This window comes from Lynx canadensis, chromosome C1 (genome assembly GCF_007474595.2).
Source record: "Lynx canadensis isolate LIC74 chromosome C1, mLynCan4.pri.v2, whole genome shotgun sequence".
In the NCBI taxonomy this organism is placed as follows: Eukaryota; Metazoa; Chordata; class Mammalia; order Carnivora; family Felidae; genus Lynx; species Lynx canadensis.
The window spans coordinates 65132106-65156572 of NC_044310.1; the positions used below are offsets into that span (position 1 = coordinate 65132106).

At 37.6% G+C, this 24467-nt stretch overlaps 1 protein-coding gene across 1 annotated transcript in view; it reads left to right on the forward strand.

Moving 5' to 3' along the window:
• The window catches only part of GIPC2 (GIPC PDZ domain containing family member 2), an 82720-nt gene extending 69775 nt beyond the window's left edge, over nt 1-12945 (forward strand). Inside the window, exon 6 of the mRNA XM_030327662.1 lies at nt 11164-12945. Coding sequence (XP_030183522.1) covers nt 11164-11309 — 146 coding nt within the window. The 3' untranslated portion in view covers nt 11310-12945. The remainder of the gene's footprint in view (nt 1-11163) is intronic.
• The last annotated feature ends 11522 nt before the right edge of the window (nt 12946-24467 follow it).

Genomic DNA, 24467 nt, shown 5'->3' on the forward strand with positions numbered 1-24467 from the left:
TAGAGTATTTGAAACTCATTCTTCCTTTTCTACTTTAACTCACCTTCCTTTTTTCCTATAGAGTCTATTCTTATTTTTTCCTGCCTGTCTGACCTAAAATAAAATTTCTGTGTTGGACATACAGATGCTGCCTGTAACTTAAGAAAAATTGATATTCTTTTTTAGTTCCTTGGTTCAGAATATAAAATTTGCATGAAATAGATACTTGCTCCACACAGACAAGAAGTTAAAGGTGAAATTATCCTGTAGAAAGCCAGGGTCTTAAAATTTTTTTCAACCTTTTTGCATTTGGAAAAACAGATTTGTGTGAGGTAGGTCTATGGAAATTATGCAAATGAAGACAAAGGGGATTTAGAATGGCTGTGCTCTTATTGTTGGAAAAATAATCTCTATATTGAGAAGAGAAGCTGAGAAGTTTTCAAACCATATAACTGAATATTATACTATTCAGAAACTAGCATATCAATGCTAGATCTTGATGAACTCAAATTTAGGAGAACCACACTTTTCACAGGGGACAATTTAAAACTGTCTTTAGAACTTAATTTTGGGAATAGGCCAGGGGTGCCTGGGTGGCTCAGTTGGTTAAGCGTCCTACTCTTGGTTTCAGCTCAGGTCATGATCCCGTGTGGTTCATGAGATTGAGCCCCATCTTACTCTCTGTGTTGACAGCTAGAGCCTGCTTGGGATGGATTCTCTTGCCATCTCTTTGTCCCTCCTCTACTCATGCGTGTGTGCGTGCTGTCTGTCTCTGTCTCTGTCTCTCTCAAAAATTAAAAAAAAAATTTTGGGTACAGGCCTTATATTACTTAAGTATAAATTGGGAATAAAAAAGTTTTGCTCTTTTGTTATTAAATATATACAAGTATACATGGAAGAACAATTGGACAGTGGAGTAATTATGAATGAATTAAGAAGCAGTTCTTTAGGAATCAGTTTCTTTTACTCTGAAAAATTCAGTGCACTAAACATTGCTCACAAATTCCTTGTAAATTAACTTGTAATCCCATTGTAAAGTTAGTCATCTGTAACAAATTCCTCCAATGACATGGAAAGTCATTATCATTATACATGATTACCAATGTGATCAGTCATCTAGGGAGGTAAAGTTTAAGGAAAGTAATTATTTGAAGAATGTAAACCATTGTTAAATTAGGAATTTCTGTCATTATTCAGATATGATTAGCATGAAGTACAAATCACAATTGTGACACTGATTCAACAGACAAATGAATATATTTGCTTGCTATTCTCAGTGTTCTTAGCATTCAGAAATGTTAAGTCTTAAAATTGCATTGACATCATGTTACTCTGGAGTTGTTAGTATAAATTTACATTAAAAAATGAAAAAAGTAATATGGCAGTAAAATGACTAAAACCAAAACACTATCCTCAAAAAGCATTGGGATGTATTTACCACTTGAAAATGGAAAATAATTGAAATGAGTTTAGGAAGTAACCCCGAAGGAGACAGTGCTTTGTTTGGTTATAAAGTTAATCTGTGAATTATGACTTTTCAACTGACCCAATGCCCATATGTGTTGCCTTGGAATGTTATCCTTAGGGGAGAATGGAGTCTGGAAGATTTTGAGTCCTGTTGACGCCTTATATGTGATTGACCTAACTTAATGAAAAGTTGTATCCTATAAGTTTCATATAAGTTAAGGCAACTGTGTAAATTATATATACAACTACAATATGTTCTGATACTGATTTAGGAGTTTGGAGATCACCCTAGCAATGTCAGAATTTTAGGACTTCTAATTTATTAAGGGATCCAGGAATGTGTGGAAAGGAAATTTGAATGATAGATTCTAAGTAATTTTTTCTCATAAAATATTTCTTAGTTCTTTTAAAAATATACAATAATGGTGTTTTAATAATTATATTCTTAAGATGATTTTATTCAGTGAATTCAAAACAACACTATAGAAAGTCATCCTTCTCAGATAAAGCCAATGAAATAGATTTTCATTGATAAGAAACCATATTCAACATTGGTTGTGTTTTTGATGTTTAACTCCTGTCTTGAGTTGCTTGAAATGGATTATTTATGAAAAGCCTTAAGGAAAATAAGTGCTAAAGACCCTCAATTGAAGGTTTAATGGCTAACAGTGGTTATGACATATTTATTTAATACTGCTATGTGTCATTTTATAGATTTGAAAACAGATGTAGAGAAGTTTGGTAACTTACCCAAAGTCAGCTAACAAGTTGAGCTGAGATTCAGTTCTGGGATTTTGATACCAGGATTTTTCATCTGAAATAATATATTATGTTTAAAAGCTTTAAGTATTTTAAAACTTAGTGAAAATGTAGATTGACCTATAGTACCAAAATAAGTTTGTTGCTAATAAATGATGTTAAATTCAGTTGTGGGAAGGATATAAAGATATTTTCAAAATGGCCACTAGAGGGCAGCACTTAGCTGCTATATGTAGTCTAACAATTTGACTCTTTCAGTACAATTTTTTTTTTTCTCCCAGATAGTATTCGGGTGTTAAGTATTATTGCAGATATGTTACAGACAAAAAATATTTTAGTAGCTGTCATGTTAATGTGATATAACTTTATAAAAAGTGCTTCATTTTGCTTGAGTTTCATTTTGCTTTTCTTTTAAAGATAGTTTTTAATCAAAAAGGATAAAATTATACTAGTTTACTTTTCGTGCAAGGATGTTGAAAATTTATGTTTATACTTTATTCATTAGCCAGATTTCATACATGTTTTAGTGCATGCTCCATTCTTAATTTCTTTGAAAATTCATACAGCAAATTACTGTGTTTTTAAAAAGACTTATGAAACACTGTATTACATATAGTGTTTCTAATACAACAGTGAAACTGCCTAATTGATATTTTTGTTATTTCTACCATACCAGGAGTTCTTTGAAGGCTGATACTTTGTTTTTTTTTTTTTAAATTTTTTTTTTTCAACGTTTATTTATTTTTTGGGACAGAGAGAGACAGAGCATGAACGGGGGAGGGGCAGAGAGAGAGGGAGACACAGAATCGGAAACAGGCTCCAGGCTCTGAGCCATCAGCCCAGAGCCTGACACGGGGCTCGAACTCACGGACCGCGAGATCGTGACCTGGCTGAAGTCGGACGCTTAACCGACTGCGCCACCCAGGCGCCCCTTGATACTTTGTTTTTAATCTCCACTCCTACTACAGTAGCTCTCCTAGAGTAAATATTTGGTAAATGCTTGTTGACTGTCCTTTGAGAGGCACAAAAATAGTGAATTCACAGAAAGTATGAGTCCTAACTTCATTAGTTTGATGCTTTAGCTCCTGGGCAAATTTATTAAACTTTGAGCCTGATGTTCACATTTTTATAAAAAGGGTAAAATAAAAACCTTATCGGGTTGCTAACACATTGCATTAAATCATATGTATAAATTAAAAAAAAAACTTTTTAATGTTTATTTTTGAGAGAGCACATGCGTGTGTGAGCTGGGGTGGTGGAGGGGCAGAGAGAGACGGAGACACAGAAGTAGGCTCTAGGCTCTGAGCTGTCAGCACAGAGCCCAATGTGGGGCTTGAACTCACGAACTGTGGGATCATTAAATAATATGTATAAAGTTCCTGTTACATAATAAATTATAGGTATAGCTATTACCATTTTTAGCAGTAATCACTGGTAATTATTACTAGTAACAGTAGTAGTGATGATAGAGGTAGGACTGCATAACTGGAGGTCTGACCAACTCTGGGACTGTAGTTAGGGCAGAAGTTTTATTTTTCTGCAGTGCCATCACGAGTGCATGAGTGAGATTATACAGCTGGGATCGTGAAGTTGTGGTATGGGCATCTTAGACCGTCATTTTTCTCATTTTGTAACTAAGGAGCTTAAACCAGAGGTTGCAAGTCAGAGTGGGCAAGGTTGAGACTATATCATTCCTGGGCTCAGTGGCCTAGACAATGCTGCTGAGCTTCCTGAGGTGTCAAACAGCCATGTGCCAAGTTGTCTCTTATAGTCAAGTGGGTATGTGTATGTGTGTGACAGCTTGGTTGACTCATTGTCAGGGAACATCTGATCCTTGTCATTGTGTCCCCAGTTTAAGAGCATCATTTATCTACATTGTTAGTTTCTGTTTCTGAATGGTGTGTAGATTTTCTTGTATCTTCTGTGTGCATCTTCTTTCTTCCTCAGTCAGGTTGTATTTGACCCAAATGGTAGTAAAATCTTCAGGTAACGGTCTCAATAGATGCTGTGTGTGGAGTCTGAGAAATATTTAAAATGGTAGACTAAGCAAAATTCTAAACTCGAGTCCTACTTTTACAATACTTCAGGTTTTGTTTACTCTTTCACAGCCTGGCTACAGGACCAGAGTTCTGGGCTTTGCTTTCTCCAATGCATGTTACCTGTGCCAGTGTAAAAATTATTTAAGTGTAGGGGCACCTGGGTGGCTCAGTTGGTTAAGTGTCCGACTCGTGGTTTTGACTCAGGTCATGATCTCACGGTTCATGGGTTCTAGCCTAGTGTCAGGCTCCATGCTGACAGTGGAGAGCCTGCTTGGGATTCTTTCTCTCCCTTGCTCTGTTCCTCTCCTGCTCTCTGTCCCTCTCTATCAAATAAACCTTAAAAAATTTCTTAAGTGTAATTACAAAGCCTCCGCCTGTACCTGTGCACCTACCAGCATGTACTGTGTCTAAGACACTGAACTAATTCCTGTGGGCATGAAAGACTCAGGAGCTATTCAAGATCTGTTGGGAGTTTATTGTCTTAAAAGGAGAGAAGATACAGAGGTGGAAATGATGACAATACAGAGCAATGTTAAATATGCACTGTAAGACCTTATCACTCAACATGTGGTCTGGGGACTGGCATTACCTGTCAGTTGTTGGAAATGTAGACTCTCAGGCCTTGCAGCAGAGCTTCTGGACCAGAACCTGCATTTCGCCAAGGTCCCAGGCAATTTGCTTGCACATTCAAATATGAGGGGCACTGGCAGAAGGCTTTGGGGAATGCAGATATCACTTTCAGTTGTGGACATGGGACTTCCTGGAGGAAGGAGCCTCCAAGGAGAGAAAGGATTCTGACAGTGGAGCTGGTGATTAGGAGTAGGTTATCCTGGGTAAAGGCAGGAAGGAGGGATGGTGGTGGTTTGAGTGGTCAGATTCATTAGGGCGTAGCATTAGTGTAGAGAAGTACAGCCAAGTGGGAGCCAAGGGTGCTTTGGATGAGAATGCCAGACTAGAGTTTGGTGTTTGTAAGTAAGCATTGGTGACCCAAGGAGTATTTTTGTATATGGGAATGATGCAGACAGTCTTTGAGATGGAAAGGAGCTTTCTGGTCCTTTTGTCTCATTGTCTAATAGGATCCACACTATGCTTTAGGAAGATAAATCTATTGTATCTCTGGGGATGGTGCTGCCCGGACTTGGAGGTTAAGGAAACAACATGGGTGGCCATGGGAGTGAATTGTAAAGGAGCAGATCAGAGAGTACAGCAGAGCGCAGAGGTGCAACTGAGGGGAGGCATGTGTGGTCCACAGGCACAAGAAGAGAGCTGTAACGGGGAGAATGTGTGCACCACGAATGACAGTGGAGACAGTAGAAAGAGTAGCAATTTCTTCATTGCTGGGAGGAGGAGGTTTGGTTTCTGGACATGCTGGTTGATTTACTCACAGAACACCTAGGAAGACTTGTCTACCACTTACTCAGTAACAGGTATTTGGAACTCATGAGAGAAGTCAGGGATGGAAGTAAAGGTTTAGGATTTTTCTGCAAGGTCATGGTTGTGGCTAAAATCGCCAAGGCAAGACAACCTAAGGAGAAGAGAGACACAGGGAGAACCCTCCAGGTTTATGGGGGAATATCAATAAAGTACTGTTTCCTGAGCCCTTGGCTTCTCTGTGTGAAAATGCATGCTCAGGGCAGCTCTCCACTTTTCTTAACTTAAAAAACAATCTTTCTCTCCAGTTTGACACTGTCTACTGTATTTTAAGTATTTTTCCCTTGTCTGTGTAGAAGTCCTCTAATGTTTTGTTAGGATTTTCAGACATATAGCGGAGTTAAAAGATTCTGTTAATTTACTCTAATCTCTTCATCACCTACTTCTCCATTTATCCATCCTATATAGAGATTTTGTAAAAATGTAGTTGTGATTGTAATATAAAATTTATGTTGCTTTCTCAGTAAATGTTAAGATGAAAAACTATCCCCAGCTTATTAGAGTTATTCTAATAATAAATACTGTTTAAAAATGATTTCAAAATATTTCATCAAGTATTTCATCTACTAAAATTCATTGTGCAGAGAGAACTTAATGATTCTGCATCTTAGGTTTTGTTTTTGTGTTTGATACTGTTAGGTCCATTTGTATGCTAAATTCTGTTTTTAAGATTAAAAAACATTTTTAGATTTTTAGATGTTTTTATTTATTTTTGAGAGAGAGTGCTTGTGTGCGCATGCATGAATTGGGGAGGGGCAGAGAGAGAGGGAGACACAGAATCCGAAGCAGGCTCCAGGCTCTGAGCTGTCAGGACAGAGCCCGACGCAGGGTTTGAACTCATGAACTGTGAGATCATGACCTGGGCCAAAGCCAGCCACTCAACCGACTGAGCCATCCAGGCATCTCTCTGTTTCTAAGATTTTTGAAGAAGTTAGATTCCTGTATATCCAAAAGAAATAAAAACACTATGTTGAAGAAATACTTGCACTCCCATGTTCATTGCAGCATTATTCACAATAGCCAAGACGTGGAAACAAACTAAGTGCCTATCAAGATGAATGGATAAAGAAGTTGTGGTATATATGCACCATGGAATATATTCAGCTGTAAAAAGAGGAGAAAATCCTTCCATTTGTACAACATTGACAGATCTCAAGGCATTATGCTAAGTGGAGTAGTCATACAGAGAAAGACAAATACATACTGTATGGTCTCCCTTATATGTGGAATCTAAAAAAAAAAGCCAACAACCACACAATAAAGACCCCTTCCTCCCAAAGAAACCTCCTCTCTTCTACTCCTAGAAAAAGAGACTAGATTTGTGGTTACTGGAGGCAGGTGAGAGAGGAGAGGGAATTGAAAGAAAGTTGTCATAAGGTACAGAATTCCAGTTATGAATAAGTACTAGGGTTATATGTACAACATGATGACAATATAGTTAACATTGAAGCATGACATATGGGAAAGCTGTTAAGCGAGTAAATCCTAAGTGTTCTCACAGGAAAAAAATTTTCCTTTTTTTTTATATCTATATGAGGTGTGATGGGTATTAAGTAAATTTACTGTAATCATTTTACAATATATGTAAGTCAAATCACTATACTGTACACCTTAAACTTAGTGATGTATATCAATTATATCTCAATAAAACTGGAAGAAAAAAAAGTGTAGGCTCCCAGAAGTGGACAATGTAGTAGATTAAAGAATGAGAACATTTTTAAGGATTTTGATCATATCTGCTGCCAAATTGTTTTTCAAAAGCCAAACTTACGAAGTTAAGCCAGTGTATCTGAATCTTTGCTTCACTATATCCTGGCTATCGTTTAAGATCTATATATAAAAGTTTTAATAAACTTGGCAAAATCCTTTGGCTGGAGTAGCAGGTCCAGCTGACGGAGGCTCTTCTTTGAAGTGTTTGTTTCTGGATTGATGGTAAATGCAGTAGCTTCTGGGTCAGGGCTGAGGCAAGGTAAGGGGGGTGGGGGGACAATGATGAGAAAGTCAATTCATTACTGCTTTATAAAAATATTTTTGAAGCAATCTTAAACTTAGAGGAAGGTTATAAATACAAAGACTTTTTACTCTTGAACCATTTGGGAATAAATTAATGATATTCATTGCCCCCAGATACTTTAGTGCATATTTCCTGTAAACAAAGATATTCTCCTATCTAGTCACAGTATAACCATGAATCATGAAATTAACATTGATACATCATTACCATCTAAACTCAGATCTTATGTTTTACTAAATAATATCTGTTATAGAAGGACATGTGGAAAATCATGTGTTACTTTTATAACAATTTGGAATCGTTTCCCACTCTTGATTTTCATGATCTTGATGCTTTTGGAGGGTACAAACCAGTTATTGTATAGAATGCTCCTCAATTCTGGTTTGCCTGATTTTTTTTTTCTGAATTGCATTCAGGTTATACCTCTGGCAGAAATATCAAATATGTGCTCTATTCTTTTTTTTGTTTTGTAAGTTTTATTTTTTTAATTTACATCCAAATTAGCGTATAGTTCAACAATGATTTCAGGAGTAGATTCCTTAGTGCCCCTTACCCATTTAGCCCATCCCCCCCTCTCACAACCCCTCCAGTAACCCTCTGTTTGTTCTCCATATTTATGAGTCTCTTCTGTTTTGTCCCCCTCCCTGTTTTTATATTATTTTTGTTTCCCTTCCCTTATGTTCATCTGTTTTGTCTTTTAAAGTCCTCATATGAATGAAGTCATGATATTTGTCTTTCTCTAATTTCACTTAGCATAATACCCTCCAGTTCCATCCACATAGTTGCAAATGGCAAGATTTCATTCTTTTTGATTGCCGAGTAATACCCCGTTGTGTATGTGTGTATATATATATCATACACACACACACACACACACACACACACACCACATTTTCTTTATCCATTCTTCCATCGATGGACATTTGGGCTCTTTCCATACTTTGGCTATTGTTGATAGTGCTGCTATAAAGATGGGGTGCATGTGTCCCTTCGAAACAGCATACCTGTATCCCGTGGATAAATACCTAGTAGTGCAATTGCTGGGTCGTAGGGTAGTTCTGTTTTTAATTTTTTAAGGAACCTCCATACTGTTTTCCAGAGTGGCTGCACCAGCTTGCATTCCCACCAGCAGTGCAAAAGAGATCCTCTTTCTCTGCATCCTCGCCAACATCTATTGTTGCCTGAGTTGTTAGTGTTAGTCATTCTGACAGGTGTGAGATGATCTCTCATGGTGGTTTTGATTTGTATTTCCCTGATGATGAGTGATGTGGAGCATTTTTTCATGTGTCTGTTGGCCATCTGGATGTCTTCTTTGGAGAAGTGTCTATTCCTGTCTTTTGCCCATTTATTCACTGGATTATTAGATTCTTTTCATTACATCTTATCGGGAGGCATAGGACTTGATTTATTCTATTTCTGATATTCATATTGATGATTTACGGTGGTGTTTGATAATTGTCTCCACCATAAAGTTATTCTCTTCTTTTTTTTTTTTTAATTTTTTTTTCAATGTTTATTTATTTTTGGGACAGAGAGAGACAGAGCATGAACGGGGGAGGGGCAGAGTGAGAGGGACACACAGAATCTGAAACAGGCTCCAGGCTCCGAGCCATCAGCCCGGAGCCCGACGCGGGGCTCGAACTCACGGACCGCGAGATCGTGACCTGGCTGAAGTCGGACGCTTAACCGACTGCGCCACCCAGGCGCCCCAAAGTTATTCTCTTCTTAAGTATTTGGTGGAAAGAGATTTTGAAACTATGTAAATATCCTATTCCTCATGTTCCTACCTTCCTTCAATCTATTTATCAGTCATTTCATTGTGGATTTATGGTTTCATGTTTTGTTCAATGGGATTATAATCTATTAACATTGCCACTTAATTTGTTGCTTAAATTATCCCTGGTCTGGTCGATGGGGTCTCTATCACTTTGACTTCTGTGTCTTTTTCATGTTCTCACCAGTTGTTGATGGTTTCTTACCTTCTGGCATAAGATTAGCTACTCTTGGTTCATATTTTACTTTGCCTGCTCCAATCCTGGAATCAGCCATTTCTCCTGTGAACTCTGATTCTTTTTAGTGGAGAAAGGTGTTTAAGAGCCAAGTTCTGGGTGCTTTGTGTGCTTCTTGCTATCTGGGTGTCTAAATCTCTCTATTGAAATATGTCTCCATTGGTCTCTTGAGTTCTGTTCCACAGGATTCATTCTAGTTTTCCCCTTTCCCTGTTTAACTTTTTCTGGCAGTGACAAATCTGGCTCCCAATATTCTTAATATATATATGTAGGTGATTATTCTCCAAGTGTGTGACCAATCATCATTGTAGCTGCTGTCTTCTCCTTCTCTTCCCTCCTGCCCAACCTCCGTGCTTTCCTTACCACACCTGGACTCTCCATCTGCCACCAGGTTGTTTGGCCATGTGGAAGCTTCTTTCATCCCTGCATGGAGTAACTCCAGCCACATCCCACTTCTGCTCTGATTGTGGTACCCTTCTTTGAGCCAGATCTTCTCCTTCCCTTCAGTCTGTGTCAGTACAGAACTGTTTAAGGCAAGACACAGTTCTTAAATGCTCTTAAGAGCCCTAGTAGATTTTAGCTGAAAGACCAGACCTCTTGGCTCATTCAGAGAAATTCTACAACTGTTGATTTGTTCAACCATAACCTGGGAGGAAAGGAGATGCTGAGTTTTGGTGTTTCTTTTTTCCCTGTAGGTTCTTCACCCAAGTCCCATATCACATCTACATTGTCTGTTTCTGGTTACTAGTGTTTATAGGGGGCTGAGGGGAAAAAACAACAACAACAAAAACACCTGAGCCTCATGGGTTCCCAGCTAGTTTGGGTAGGTTCCATGGGAATATGTACTCCTGGAGATGTTGGTTCCCAGACATAAGATATGGGGCCCAGGTAATTTACTGGAAAAACAGAATAAGGGCACCACTTCCTCTTTCTATCTTAAACAAGAAAGGGGCTCAGAAAAAGTTACCTTGATTCCACAAGTAGATAGATACCTTTCTCCTCTTCTCCGTAGCTTGATTTTCCCATTGCAAATTGTCATCCTTTGTCTTTTTTCTTTTGAGGGGCCGGGAGGACTAGATTCCATTCTAGTTAAGAGTGGAGTACTGGTAGAGCTAGTGGCTGTGAAGAGATGGGGGAGGGATGATGTACTTGGAGTTTCCCAGCAGGCTTAGCCACAGGGTTTTCTTTCAGGAGCTCTTGTCACGCCCATAGGATTAGCAGTGGTTCCTGACTGATGGGCTCCAAGGTGGAGGAGAGGACAGGACAGCTGCAAATCTGGCTGCAGGGGACAGATTGTTTAAAAATATATTTGCTACCTTGATATGACAGAATGTTAATGTTATAACTTGTACTAGAAATATATCTATGCATGTTACATTTAGAAAGTAATTTTCCTGGTGCCATTTTTCTCCAATCTGTGATGCTGTTGCATGTGTCATTAATTTTTAAAAATTGTTTTTGATAGCTACCACAATGTTTGAAGCTGGAAAGGACAAAGGTAATCCAGATGAATTTGCTGTGGCACTTGACGAAACTCTTGGAGACTTTGCGTTCCCAGATGAATTTCTCTTTGATGTTTGGGGAGCCATCGGTGATGTGAAACGAGAATGATTATGATGTGGATGATCCATCTCTGGAGAAATGAACCATTCTTCCTGTTTCGAAATCCCATAAGATCTGTTTTTAGACACTGTTACGGACTCTGGTTTGGTCTTATGTGTATGAAATACCTTCTTTGAAATATAATTTTGGTTTCTGGGTATCTTCTAATGCAGTTTCATATGTGCTATTCTTAAGATAAATTACCTAAAATATCAATTTAAATATTCATTCAAGAGTCTTTTTAAAGTAAGTTTTAGGGAGTACTTCTAGAGAGATGATTTTGCTCCACATTAACCCATGTTTTCTTTTCCACATAGAAGTCATTGATTGCAATAGGTCTGTAGCTCATTTTCAATATCTTAATGCAGTGAAACTAGGATTAGAGTTTGATTTGTCTTGTAGCATCTTCATTTTGTTATACCAGCCTGAGCAGGATATGTTCAGGAAGCGAAGTGTGAATTATGCCACCTATAGGTCTAGAAGCATTGTTTCTTTAATCCACTGAGTAAGAGGGAGGAAGGTTTCTATGGTCTCTTGATGTCTATAGCCTACTTTCTCTCTTCATAAAACAAGGATTGATTGACTTGCTTTTTGCTTCTTTGTAATTACTTCTTTTTAAAAACTTGTGAAATCTGTTGTGCTATGTGTTTGCTTGTGTGGAAGAAAGGTGGAAAAGGCAGATAGAGTAGAAACCACTTATATTTGATTTTTTTTTTAAAGCAATTCTTTAACCATTATTTCTTTTTCCACTCATACCCACGTTTATGTTACCTTTTATAAGCACTCCAGGGAAGGTTTTTTATAGTCCTTGTGGAACTTTTCTTTTGAAAGATATTTACTCAGAAAATAACTATGTTTGAGAACATTTTTTTGGGTGAAAGAGCAATGCTTTTAAGCCCCCTAAACTTTAGAGGAGATAGCATCAGAAATCGATTTCCCCGGTGGAAATAAAGGAGGACCAGAGGAATTGAGAAAATATATTTGCCTATTATTTTAGAGTTCTAACATACTTTCTCTAAAACCTTACATTATTGAGAAAATTGAGGGCAAATGACTGCCTTATCACTCTTATTTGACATGTTATAGATGTAGGAGAAATGGAAATGAATGGTTTCAACATAGATCATTTAATAAGGCAGAGCATGGTGTGACCAAGCATTCTTCTAAAGTGTTGTATGGAAGATGCTGTGTGCTGCCATGGTAATCAGAAATAATAACCCGTGAGGGCTGTGTTCCAGGAAATCAGAAGTAGTTCCTTTTTCGTGCTGAGTTAATGCTAAGATAACTATTGATTTCTGGTACAACTTTACCTGTACAGACGTCCACTCCTCTTTCACATAAATCTAATGCTATGAAGCTGATATTCTTTGTCTCATTAATCTGAGACCTGTACAGAAGCCTGGTTTTACTCATTAATGTGTAACAAAAGTAGGTTATAGAATGTGGTTTGTCTTATTGTACTTGCCCATCATTTGAAAATAGGACCCACCTCAGGATGTAATTTGTTGTTACTTGTTCATTGGATTTCTTTTGGAGCTCCCCAAGTATCTATTAATTATTAACACCATCTGTCTTAGAAGGACACACAAAGAAAGAGTTGATCTTTTTCTTTCTTTCTTTTTTTTCTTTTTTTTTTTTTGAGAGCATGTGTATATGCGTGTGCACAGGGGAGGAGTAGAGGGAGAGAGAGAATCTTTAGCAGGCTCCATGCCCAGTGAGAGCCCAACATGGGGCTCCATCTCAAGATTGTGAGATCATGACCCGAGCTGAAATCAAGAGTTGGGTGCTTAACAAACTGAGCCACCCAGGCACCCCAAGAATTGATATTTTTAGATATGAAAACATTGAGGCCCACGGAAACATTTTAAACAAAAAAATTATTGTCACTAGATGTTAGATCTGAAATGATAAGTCATTATTATGATCGATGTCCGTTTCTCCTTTTTTTGGGGATGCAGGAAGATTGATTCCCTGTGATTTATGGAATCTCATATTCACAAAGTGGGTTATACTCACCATGATTTTTCTAGAATTTTGATATGTAAGATACCAGGGTCCATGTACAGCTGTAACTCCACTTGTCTGTTGGCGTTAAATGGCAGTTATTATTTAGGGTTTCAGCTGTGCACAGGTACTTTAATACTAGTAAGTTTTTCCTTGAAATGTCTTTCTCTCTCACCTCTATTGCTAAGCTGATAACAGGGTCAGTTTCTTTGTCATATGTTCCCTTACATGAAGATATATCTGTTTGTGAACTTGGTGACTTTTGGTAACTCTCCGTGAACAAAAAGAACAGGGTCTCTTTTTAGATGTCATGGTCTGCAGTTTGGGCTACCCTCCTGCTACAGTGAGACCAATCTTCCCCCCAGCCCCCTCACTAAGCATGCTATTTCATTGGTCCCTCTGAACATTTCCAGAAACCTCTGTCATCATCTTTTGTTCTGTAGGGGTTCCCTGCCCGGTGGAGAAGGGTATTTAATTCTTGATTTTCTTCCATGCAAAGCAGCATCTTTCAGTGGCTACTAAGAGCACATGTTTTCTTTGTGGCAGTGAATACATGTGATGACTGAACGTTGGGCTAGATGGAGCCTCAAACATAGCTTGGTCCTGATCAAGCGTATAAATTCTGATGATTACAAATAGGTACATTTTGGGTTTCTGTGATGTTTCATAAATATAATTATGTGAAACTCTTTAAGAATCCAGTTATAAAAGCAGTAATCAGTTAACCTCTGTTTGGGGCTGCCGTATCCAATATTGTTATGTGAACAGATGATTAAATAGAGATAATTTTGCCAAATGGTTAATTTGCTATATTTCCTCCTATAACTTTAACAAATAGACATTTTCTAAGTACAGCACATTTTCTTTAGGTCCATGTTATTGCTAGACCTTCATCAAGTTGAGAGAGAGCCTTCCTGGCATTCTTCAGTTACCATTGCCTATCTGGCAGAGTAGCAAAATGAATTTCATCTGCAAATAGGTTTCAAAATAATGGTTCTTCTAAACAGAGCATAGTTATCCGCCATATGAAAGTTGGATCATATAATGACCCTCTCACCCTCTGATATCTCTAAAAATATATGGGTACTAATAGCATTGCTGCTATTCTGGTGGAAGTAATAGGTTAGAAGGACAGTGGGGGTTTTACCCAAGCTAGAAGTGAATAAAGAGATAGGAGATGCTGTTCAGCTTATAGTGCCAAGAATTAGTGCTCTGGGTAAAATGCACATTTATTATCTTCTTGACACCAATTGAAAGGGACATCAGAGTAATTACAAGTCCTAACACATGTCATGGTTATAAAATGTTTCTAAGATTGTGAAGTGTACAAATGGCACAGCCTGTCCCTACCTATTACCTGAAAACTAGTTCTAAGAAATGACTCTAGGTTATTATCTGCCGGAGGATTGAAAGTTGAATATGACATCTTGAATTTCAGACATTAAGCCTCTGTAAAACTTCAGTATAGCCATAGATATTTTTTAAAGTAGTAACAAAAAGAAATTTAAAAGATTTTCTGGTAGATTGTTTTAAGTATACATCTTATATTATTTGCTGTGCAGTAAGTAGTATTGACTATATACAAGTAAAATATTCTACAGTTTTGGGAAAAGGAAAGCTTTTCTTTTTTTATAAAAATCATAACATATTCTTTAAAATGTTTTTTTGAGATTGAATTTTGGGAATCTGTTATGTGAAATCGTAACGTATTTTGATATTTAAAAATGTGTTTACTGTGTTTCTACTCATAGATGTATAAATGTTCATGCACTGATCAAAGTAAATTATTGTAAAGCTATAATTTATAATCTTTCTTATATTTAAAATATGACTCCTTAAAATAAACTTTTCATGAAAAAATGTTTTTATCATAAAAATTTGGGGTTTTAAATGTTAGGCTTTTTGTTTAAATGATTCAGGGGATAACACATGTAATTGTTTAGGTCTTTATGTTTTTAATACATCATTGGTATATTTTTTTCTCAGTGTATTTTTTCCTCAATGAAAATCCCAAAATTATGTGGTTTGATTCAGTAAAAATACAAGAGATATGCACTGCCGGGGTACTCTAAGATAAAATAGTCATAATCTTTTTCTGTTTATTAGATGGAGGTTTACCCAGGGTGACATTTCCTTATTCAACCAATTTTATGGCAGTAGTTTCCAAACAATAGTGTAAGTAGAAGAAATATCAGCTTATAACTCTTAGGTAGTTATGCCTTTTGGATTCATTCTCTCCTTGATGCAGTTTGAAGGCCCTATCAGAGCTGTTAGAAATCCTTAAAAATATGCTAATTTCATATGTTTGGGGTGGAGTCCAGGAATCTGCGTTTTGACCCATTCTCCAGATGGTTCCAATGGAAGTGAATCATGGACCTTTACTTTGAAGTCTCTGAAGGTCATGGACTAGCATTGGGTAGGAATGATAGATACGACTTCAAGAACTTACCATCTGTCAAGGTAAGCAGAGACCTAAAAGAGCTCTCAAATACAATTAGGTAAGTGCTAAAATGGATATAAAATAGTATGGGAAGAAGCTGTAGATGATAGTAAGATTTCTTTTAATTTCACCAAGTGGGTGATTTTCTAAATGTAACTTGGTATGCCAGAAGAATTTGTTCTTGGAGAAGGAGACTTCCCAATTGGTGCACTATGGATTAACCCATGTGATAGTTTTGTCTCAGTTTACATGCAGTATTTGATACTTTCCATTGATACAAATAATATTGGCTATTTATCTTTCTCTTACTAGGTATTTTATTCTCTTCTAGTTTTGTAGATGAGGATCCTAGTGGTTAGTGGTTTTTAGAGTGGAATTGACATGCATGATAAGATTGATCTCAATGGAAATAACTTCAGTGGGTACTGTAGTTTTAATTATGGAGAAGCTAAGCTTCTAAAAATGCTACTTGAACTCTTGTGTAGATTTTTCTCTTAGTGAGGTTTCTTCATGTAGGGGGTAGAGTGAATATGATTCATGCTTCATTATCTTCTTATGTGTCACCCAAAAATATGTTGACATAATATTTATGATTAAAAAAAATTGTAGATCCAGTGAGTTTAATTTAGCTTTGAAAAAGTTTCTCTAGGGGCTCTGGATGGCTCAGTCAGTTAAGCATCTGGCTCTTGAGTTTTTGGTTCAGGTCATGATCTCATGGTTCATGAGTTTGAGCCCTGCATCAGGCTCTGAGCTGACAGTGCGGAGCCTGCTTGGGATTATTTGTCTCCCTCTCTCTCTGCCTCTTCTCTGCTCATGTTTGCTCATGCTCTCTCTCAAAAATAAACATAAAAAAAAAGTTCCTCTAAGTTTGAATTCTTACCCACTTTTCCAGGTAAGTTGTTATAAAAATAATTTGATTTTATTTTTATAGGTTTCCAGTGTAGGATAGGTTAGGTGTGGGAAATGAAAATGGGAACATTGCAGCCATGTTCTTGCAATGTTCTTCCCTCCTCTCCACTGCGCATCCCTTCCTGGCTTCTTCTTTACCCACCCTCTATCCATGGGGGGTTCCTCAGGCCCAGACCTGGGTTCTGTCCCCTTTTCTACCCTCTTCTTGGAAGACTCATCTATTCCCATGGCTTTCAGCATTTTTACAGTTACAACTCCTAGATATATATCTTAACATTTTGGATTGCTCTTCTGAGATTTATATTCAGATATCAACTGCTTTCTTGACCTCTCCACTTGTGTGTCAGAACTTTAACGTGTTCAGGATGAAGCTAATTTTAAAGTCTTATTTTCCTTAATTTTCTCTGACAGGAAGTGGCATCATAATTCGCTTCATTGTTTCTTTCTTCACCTACTGTACCTAATTCATCTGTCTCCCAAATGTCTACTTCTTTCTAGTTTCACTGTCCCCTGTTTCATCCATGCCTCATTTCCATCTGGGCTGCTGCTTCAGGCTCTGCATTGGCTCTTCCATCTTCCATTCTTGCCTTCCTCCAGTTTAGGTTTTACCTAGTAATGGGAGTGCTCTGAAAACATTGATTACAGGACATAAGTGTTCAGCTTTCTTGAAACTGAAGATGTCAGGGTCTTAATGTTTTTCTTCTCTGGAAGGGCTTGACCTTATGCTCATTTTTGTCTTTGAGGGAAGGGGCACTGGTTTTTGGATGATTCAGCTTCTACTAAAGGGCACACAGAGGCTAAAGGCTATGGGGGTGTATGTGTGCGAGTGTGTTGGGGAAGGTGGGGGGAGAAAGGTCCAAACAGGAAGATTGTGCCTTGTTTTCCTGCAGACTTGTTATAGCTAGATGGAGTGTTAGACCAACAGGGGCAAGAACCTTCCAAAGATTCCTGCTGTCTCCTCATTGCAGAGGCAGTAAGACTCCCAGTCAGGGGTGATGTTTGAGCACCCAGGACCCTTGTCGAAGCCTGAGTCATTGAGCAGAGCCCAGCAGCTTTCATAGAACCAGCACTTCCCGTCTCTTGTTTGTTTCTCTCATCAGTGTTTGGTGAGGACTTTTTTGTATGCAGTTTTGCCTACTGTTGTCCAGCAGGAGGGTTGTCACATCAGCTCAGGCCTCTGGCTTATTCCTGTGGGTTCCCTGCTCTAGGCTCTTTTTTTTTCGTTTGGTAATGATGTGACCCACATATAAACCTGAGAAGAGAGAGATGGTCCCTTGGATACGCCTAGTGGAGTGGTGGGGAAAGCCTTTGCTTTTGTACCAGCACAAGACTTTTCACAGGGACATGGGCAAATGACCCTTTCTGCTACATGTTAATGGGATCACACCACCCTCCTTCAGGCTCTTTACAGCGGCCTCCAGAGCCCTGCCCACCTCATTGCCACACTTCCTCCACGTGTATGCTCTGGTTACACGGAACTTTTTTTCACTTTTCACCAAGCACTTCCTTTCTTAGAGCTATTTCACTTTGTTTTCTCTTCCCTGAGCACTGTTCCTCCTATTTGCATGACTGTGTCCTTGTCATCCTTCAGTAATTAATTTAAATGGCATTTCTTTGGGGATGACGTTTTTGACCTTCTTCCTCCCTTTATTCTCTGTATTCTTGATTTCAGCCCGTGTTTGTTTTCACCCTAACACATCAGTATTTTAAATTGTTTCATTTTTCTTCTATATTCCCCACTTGAATATCAGTTTCTTGGCGGTGGGATTGTTTTTATCTCTTACTGTTCTATCCCCAGCACTTGGCATGGAGCCTGGTATGTATTAAACACTAACAAAATAATTACTAATAAGGAACTTCAAATGTTAATTGAGTGCCCACTGTGTGCTCAGTTGTTGGAAGTAGATCAATTCACCTAATCCTCAGCAAACCCCTGAGGAAGGCAATGATCATCTTCACTTTAAAGGTGAAGAAACAGGTCCAGAGAAATTAAATACCTTGCTCTAAGGCACATGTTTGGTTAGTGGCAGACAGGATTTGAACCCAGTTTTAAGTCCTGACTCTCTCAACTTGATCCTGTTAATACTTTACCAGAGCAATGTTCTCACTCAACTGAGGAAAGCTGCAGAGGGGATTAAACCCAGAGAACAAGGCTATAGGCTCACTTGGCTGCTGTCATCAGTCTGAGTAGGGAACAGCTACTCTGAGGGCAAGCCAAGAAGCGGACTTGAATGGCTAAGTGATGGATTTTATGTTACAAACCGTACGCTAAAGGATTTTAGTGATTCTTTAGAGTAAAAAAAAATTGTGACTGGCAATAGTTAAGTCTAGATTAAAAACTAACAAAACAAACATTGTAGTCACTGGCATAATAAATTCTTGCTGGTGTAACTAAAGGAAAAAAAAAAAAAAAAAGATTAAGAAAGTTCCTGACCATATCTTGGAGAATGAAGACTGGCTTTGAAATCCTTCAAATCTGGTTAAAGTGATTTTATGTTTTAATTGTTTTACTTTGAGTTGTGGGTATTTTGCTTCTGGAGTCATTATTGTTTATGTTTCAGAAAACTAAGGGGTGAGTGTTGTGTTCTTTAGTTGTTTTTTTTTAAATCATTGTTTCACAAATTTTTTAAAAGCAGCTTATTACCAAATGCTTTGTGTACCATTTACTGTTTGAAAATGTCATTAGCATTTGAGGTTTCATGGAGCATGGAATATCACCATTAACCATTTTTAAGACTAAGATACTTGAATTCTGAGACATGAATTGAGAAGTTATGTTGCTCAGAAGCCCATTTCTAGACAAAAATTTTAATTTGTGGGTCAAAGAGGTGAGTTTATAGAGATGATTATAAATTTCCTGAATATATTCCCTGCTCAGTTTTCTATACATAAGAGTGGTCAGTTTCAACATATTATGAGTTGGTGAATAGGGAATATTTGTGAGGCTTCCCTCAATATTAAACCCAAAGTAAGACTGTAACTGTGGTAATGAAAAAAATGAAGTCAATCATATGTCTTTCCAGAGATCAAATATTCATTTGTAATTTGGACAGGTTTATTGAATTCCTAATTAAAGGAGGTCCAGGGAAATTCTGAAGAAGGTATATTGACTTAAATAGAATTAAGTGGCATTTTCAGGACTGATCATTCTAAAATTCTATGGAGTGTGTCTGTGACTCTCCTTTTTGAGTTTTTTGATAAACACTTTAATCACCTTGGTATAATGTTTTAAAATAATTAGTTTCCAGAAAGTTTCTTCCAGGTGATCTAGTGCTTAGAAGGAGAACTCCCAGCTCTCTACCACCTTGTCACCTGACAGAGGGAATTCACTAGGCAATTTAAAAAATTTACATTCTCTGACCAGTAGGTGGCACTGCCTGCCCTCGGGACTACCTCAAGTTTATCTGTCTCTTATGCAACTAACCTTCCATACCAACTTAGCTGTTTTGTATTCTTCTTGTATCTGTTCTGACTTGTCCAGCCTGACTTTTGAGGTCATTTGTGATTTCACTAAGGATAGCTTTTTGACAGTGCAAGTGTCTTTGATACCTGGACAGTTTCTTCTCAGAATCTGGGGGATTATATCTTCTGGTCTGGGAGAGTGTTCAGAGTGAATGACTAATTCTGCAAAACCAACCAAGGCTCCTTGAGATCTGAGAGGCGAATAAATGACTGAGCACTGAAGTACTGTAGGAGGTGATTATGGTTAATATCCTGTGAAAGTTATAGATGGCTTCATACCAAGCATAAAATTAAATAGGTACATTAAAAACTTTAAAACCTTATTCATGACTTCAAAACTTTTAAATAAGTTTTAAGCAAATAGTTAATTGTGAATTTGTTCTTTCCCTGAATAAATAAAGCAAGTTGAGCTTCTTTATATTTAGTAATTAATATTGTGTGATAATTCACATCATGAAAAAAACCATGGAGATAGAATTCTGGCCAGACATTGATTTCATATGTTACTGTTTTGACGACTGTCATTTGAACTAACTTTTCTCCTCTCTAATGTTTTTTTACATTTAAGTAATTTGCCAATACTTCTGAGTTATAATATCTTGTACTTATAGGATATTTTCCCCTTATTAAATGTATATCAGATCTATTATCAACTGATGTTATTCAGGACCCATTAGCTATAGCTAAATGACATTTGTTAGAAATAAGAGTTTTAAAAGTTGGGATTGTAATAATTTCCTATAATTATAATTGAACTGCTTCCTTATAGGCATACTTGTCAATTCAGGCCCAGGGTCTATATGCATGATTTCCTGCTGCTGTATGGAGTATACTTGCCCATGAAAGAAGCAACTGAATCACAAATCAACACACTCAATTAAAAATATTTTATCTAGGCTTTATAACTGGTCATAGGGAATAGCAGAGATGCAAAAGCAAAGGTGAAGTTGGAAGGAATCAGTGGCTTCTAGAGAATTTCCCTTTATTAGACCTCCTGAAAAGCCCTGTTGTAAGCATTGGTCTTATGTTAAATGTCCAAATTCTTCATGTTGCGTTGATAGTAAGGATTTCATAATCTCTGGAATTTAGTAATTCCAGGAAAAGCGTGGACAGTTAGATGGTGAATGTCAGCCGTTAGTCTATTGTTGGATTCCTTAATCTAGCTGATTTGTGGCTCAATTTTGCACTTACGTTTGTTTCCTCTGTCCACAGTGTGTTTTATTAAGTATGGCATATTCCACATGGTTGGAACCAAATATCCAAACCAAATGTTAGACTTGGATTTCACTAGCCTGTGAAAGACCATGTCTCTGATTGACACTTGCAGGAGTCTATCTATGTACCTCATTTTCTGCAGATCTGGAGGATTTTGGTTCGTTTCTTCAAGGGCACAAACAGTCTGCACTTTGAGCTTCAGTCTCCATTGTCCTGGAGAGTGTGCCACTCTCCTGATCGATGACCTGGGACCTCTCATTGTCCCTGGGTCTCTGTAAGTTGAATTTTATATAAAACCTGGCTGCATTTCAAGGACAAGAGATGCAAAACAAACTTCCATGCTGTTCTGCCATCTTGGCCCCCTCCCCTGAATTTTATATAAAATCATCCTATTAGTCAGGATTCAGTTACAGAGAACACAATCTGCTGTACTGTTATAAGCAGAAAGTAATGTAATCTAGGTTACCAAATAGGCCCCCAAATTGTTAGCACTCCAGAGAAGCCTCTAAGCTGAGGGAGGTAGGCACAAGGATGAATTCCCAAAGTCTTGCTGCCCAACTGGGTTGCTAATGGAGCTGCTGCCATGGTCTGGAAGCTGTTCTGATAAATCTTTTTTAAAAAAATTCTTTTTAATGTTTATTTTTGAGAGAGAGAGAGTGAGTATGGGGAGGGGGAGGGGACAGAGAGAGGGAGACACAGAATCTGAAGCAGGTTCCAGGCTCTGAGCTGTCAGCACAGAGCCCGACGTGGGGCTTGAACTCAGGAACTGTGAGAACCTGAGCCAAAGTCGGACACTTAACTGACTGAGCCACCCAGGCACCCCGTTTCTACTAAATCTTTAGCAGCTCTGGAGCCATATCACTTCTGCTGTATCTGCCTTCTGAATTCAAATCTTGAGTGCACATGAGTGGCAGAACTTAAATCATATCCAGAATCTGTAGCTGCAAAAGACCCTGAGGTAAAAAGTTTTTTTTTGTCTACTCTAGTATCAGAAGGATAACGCAGCAAGATTGGAATAGATGTTGAGTAAGCCAATCCAAAATATTTGCTACTACCAATAGTCTATCTTTAAGTCAGACTTATTTTTGAGCAGCCCAGCTTACTTCCCTAATTGGGAAAAACCAGCCAGCCTTTTTTGGCATGTAAGCAGACAGCCAGAACATATTTATATAGATTGGTAAACTATTTTTTAAAATTCATGCTGTCTTTTTTTTGTTTGTTTGTTTGTTTGTTTGTTTTGTTTTTTGTTTTTTTTTTTTTGTTTTGTTTTGTTTTTTTTTTGTTTTTTTTTTGTTTTTTTCATGCTGTCTTTTAAAAATAAAATCGGTGGAGCACCTGGGTGGCTCAATCAGTTGAGTGTCTGACTCTTGATTTTGGCTCAGGTCATCTTTCCAGGGTCATGGGATCAGTTTCCATGCTGAGTGTGGAGCCTGCTTAAGATTCTCTCTCTCCCTCTGCACCAAGCCCCCCCACCCCAGCTCATGTGCTCACTCGTGCTCTCTCTCTCAAATAAGATAAAATAAAGTAAAATAAAATCAAATCACTGGCTAACATATTTTGTTGAAGCTTGTGTGAAAGTTGGTGAAATGGGCATAGGATAAAACAGTACCACCCTGCAGATCCCATTGCCTTGAGACAAAACAATCTACATTAGAAGATTTTATTCTTGAAAATAAAAAAGTAAAAGCTTTATAGATTAATTGTTGAGTTGTGTGGTATGAGAACTTGTTGGTGCATTCTTTTCTCTGAATTTCTGCAAGGCTGCTGATTAGTTTCGGGCTCAGTGGGCAATCATCTGCTGTAATTTTCTTTCATTTGTATTTTCTTTCTCTACTGGGTGAATATTCCAACTTTCTTTTCCTTTAAAAAAAATCCTTTGTTCCTACACAAATGGTGGTTTGCTTGAAAGAATTTTATTAGGTTTACTTCATTATTATAGAGTGTCTCAGTACAAAGGATATAAGACAAATCATATTAAGGAACTGATAGACTGTTAATTGATCTAAATGAACAAATGACCTTTTTTGCCTCTTGTCTATGCTGAAGCATCTTTTCAATGGATTACATATTACTTTCCAAATTGGATTTTATAAGTAATGCTAAATGGTAGTGATTTTTTCCTTTATTTGTGCTAAGAACTGATCTAAGTGAACACTTATTCCTCTTTAATTATTTTAGTCACTGACTCTTAATTCCATCCCTGATTGGTTGGTTGTTAAGGCACTACACTAGTTTAGACATTTTCATCATAAGTGTTTTCATTTTTGTTTTAAAAAATTGTAGATAATTAATGTTTTAAATGTTCTGTACACTGAGAAATTAATGCTGCTGGAAGTCTCTTGGCTCTAAGATATAAAGGTGAGTGAAAATATCATGGTTATATCTTTTAATGTGCAAACAAGCCCTGCACTTAGAATTTCATTTTGGCTAGAAAATGTTATAGAATGTATAACATCTTCAGTTTTTGCAAAAGTCTGGGATTTTCTAAGCCTGTCCTTCTTGCAGCATAGTGGTAAAGTCTTTTGTATCTAATTACATCAGATTCTTTTTCCTTCTTTTCTTTTTTTTTTTTTAATTTTTTTTTAACGTTTATTTATTTTTGAGACAGAGAGAGACAGAGCATGAAAGGGGGAGGGTCAGAGAGAGGGAGACACAGAATCTGAAACAGGCTCCAGGCTCTGAGCTGTCAGCACAGAGCCCGACCTGGGGCTGGAACTCACAGACCGTGAGATCGTGACCTGAGCTGAAGTCGGACGCCCAACCGACTGAGCCACCCAGGCGCCCCTTTTTCCTTCTTTTCCAGTTCAGATTATTTCATCATCTGCAACAGAGAGAAATAGTTAATGCATGTAAACATATCAAATTAAGTCATACATTAAAAAATGGTAGAGAAAATTGGCTCATAATGGGAGATGATATTGCATAATGAAATATTACATAAGGAAATGGAAGTCATATAGACTTGGGAGCTAGACTAGCTCCACTTACAGGTTAAATTACTTCTCCGGCATTCCGTTTCTTCATGTTTTAAATGGGGAATAATAATATTTACTTGTCGTGAGGTCCTTGCAAGGATTACATAGATAATATACCTAAAACACTTAACATATTATTTGGAACATAGTAAGTATTTAGTA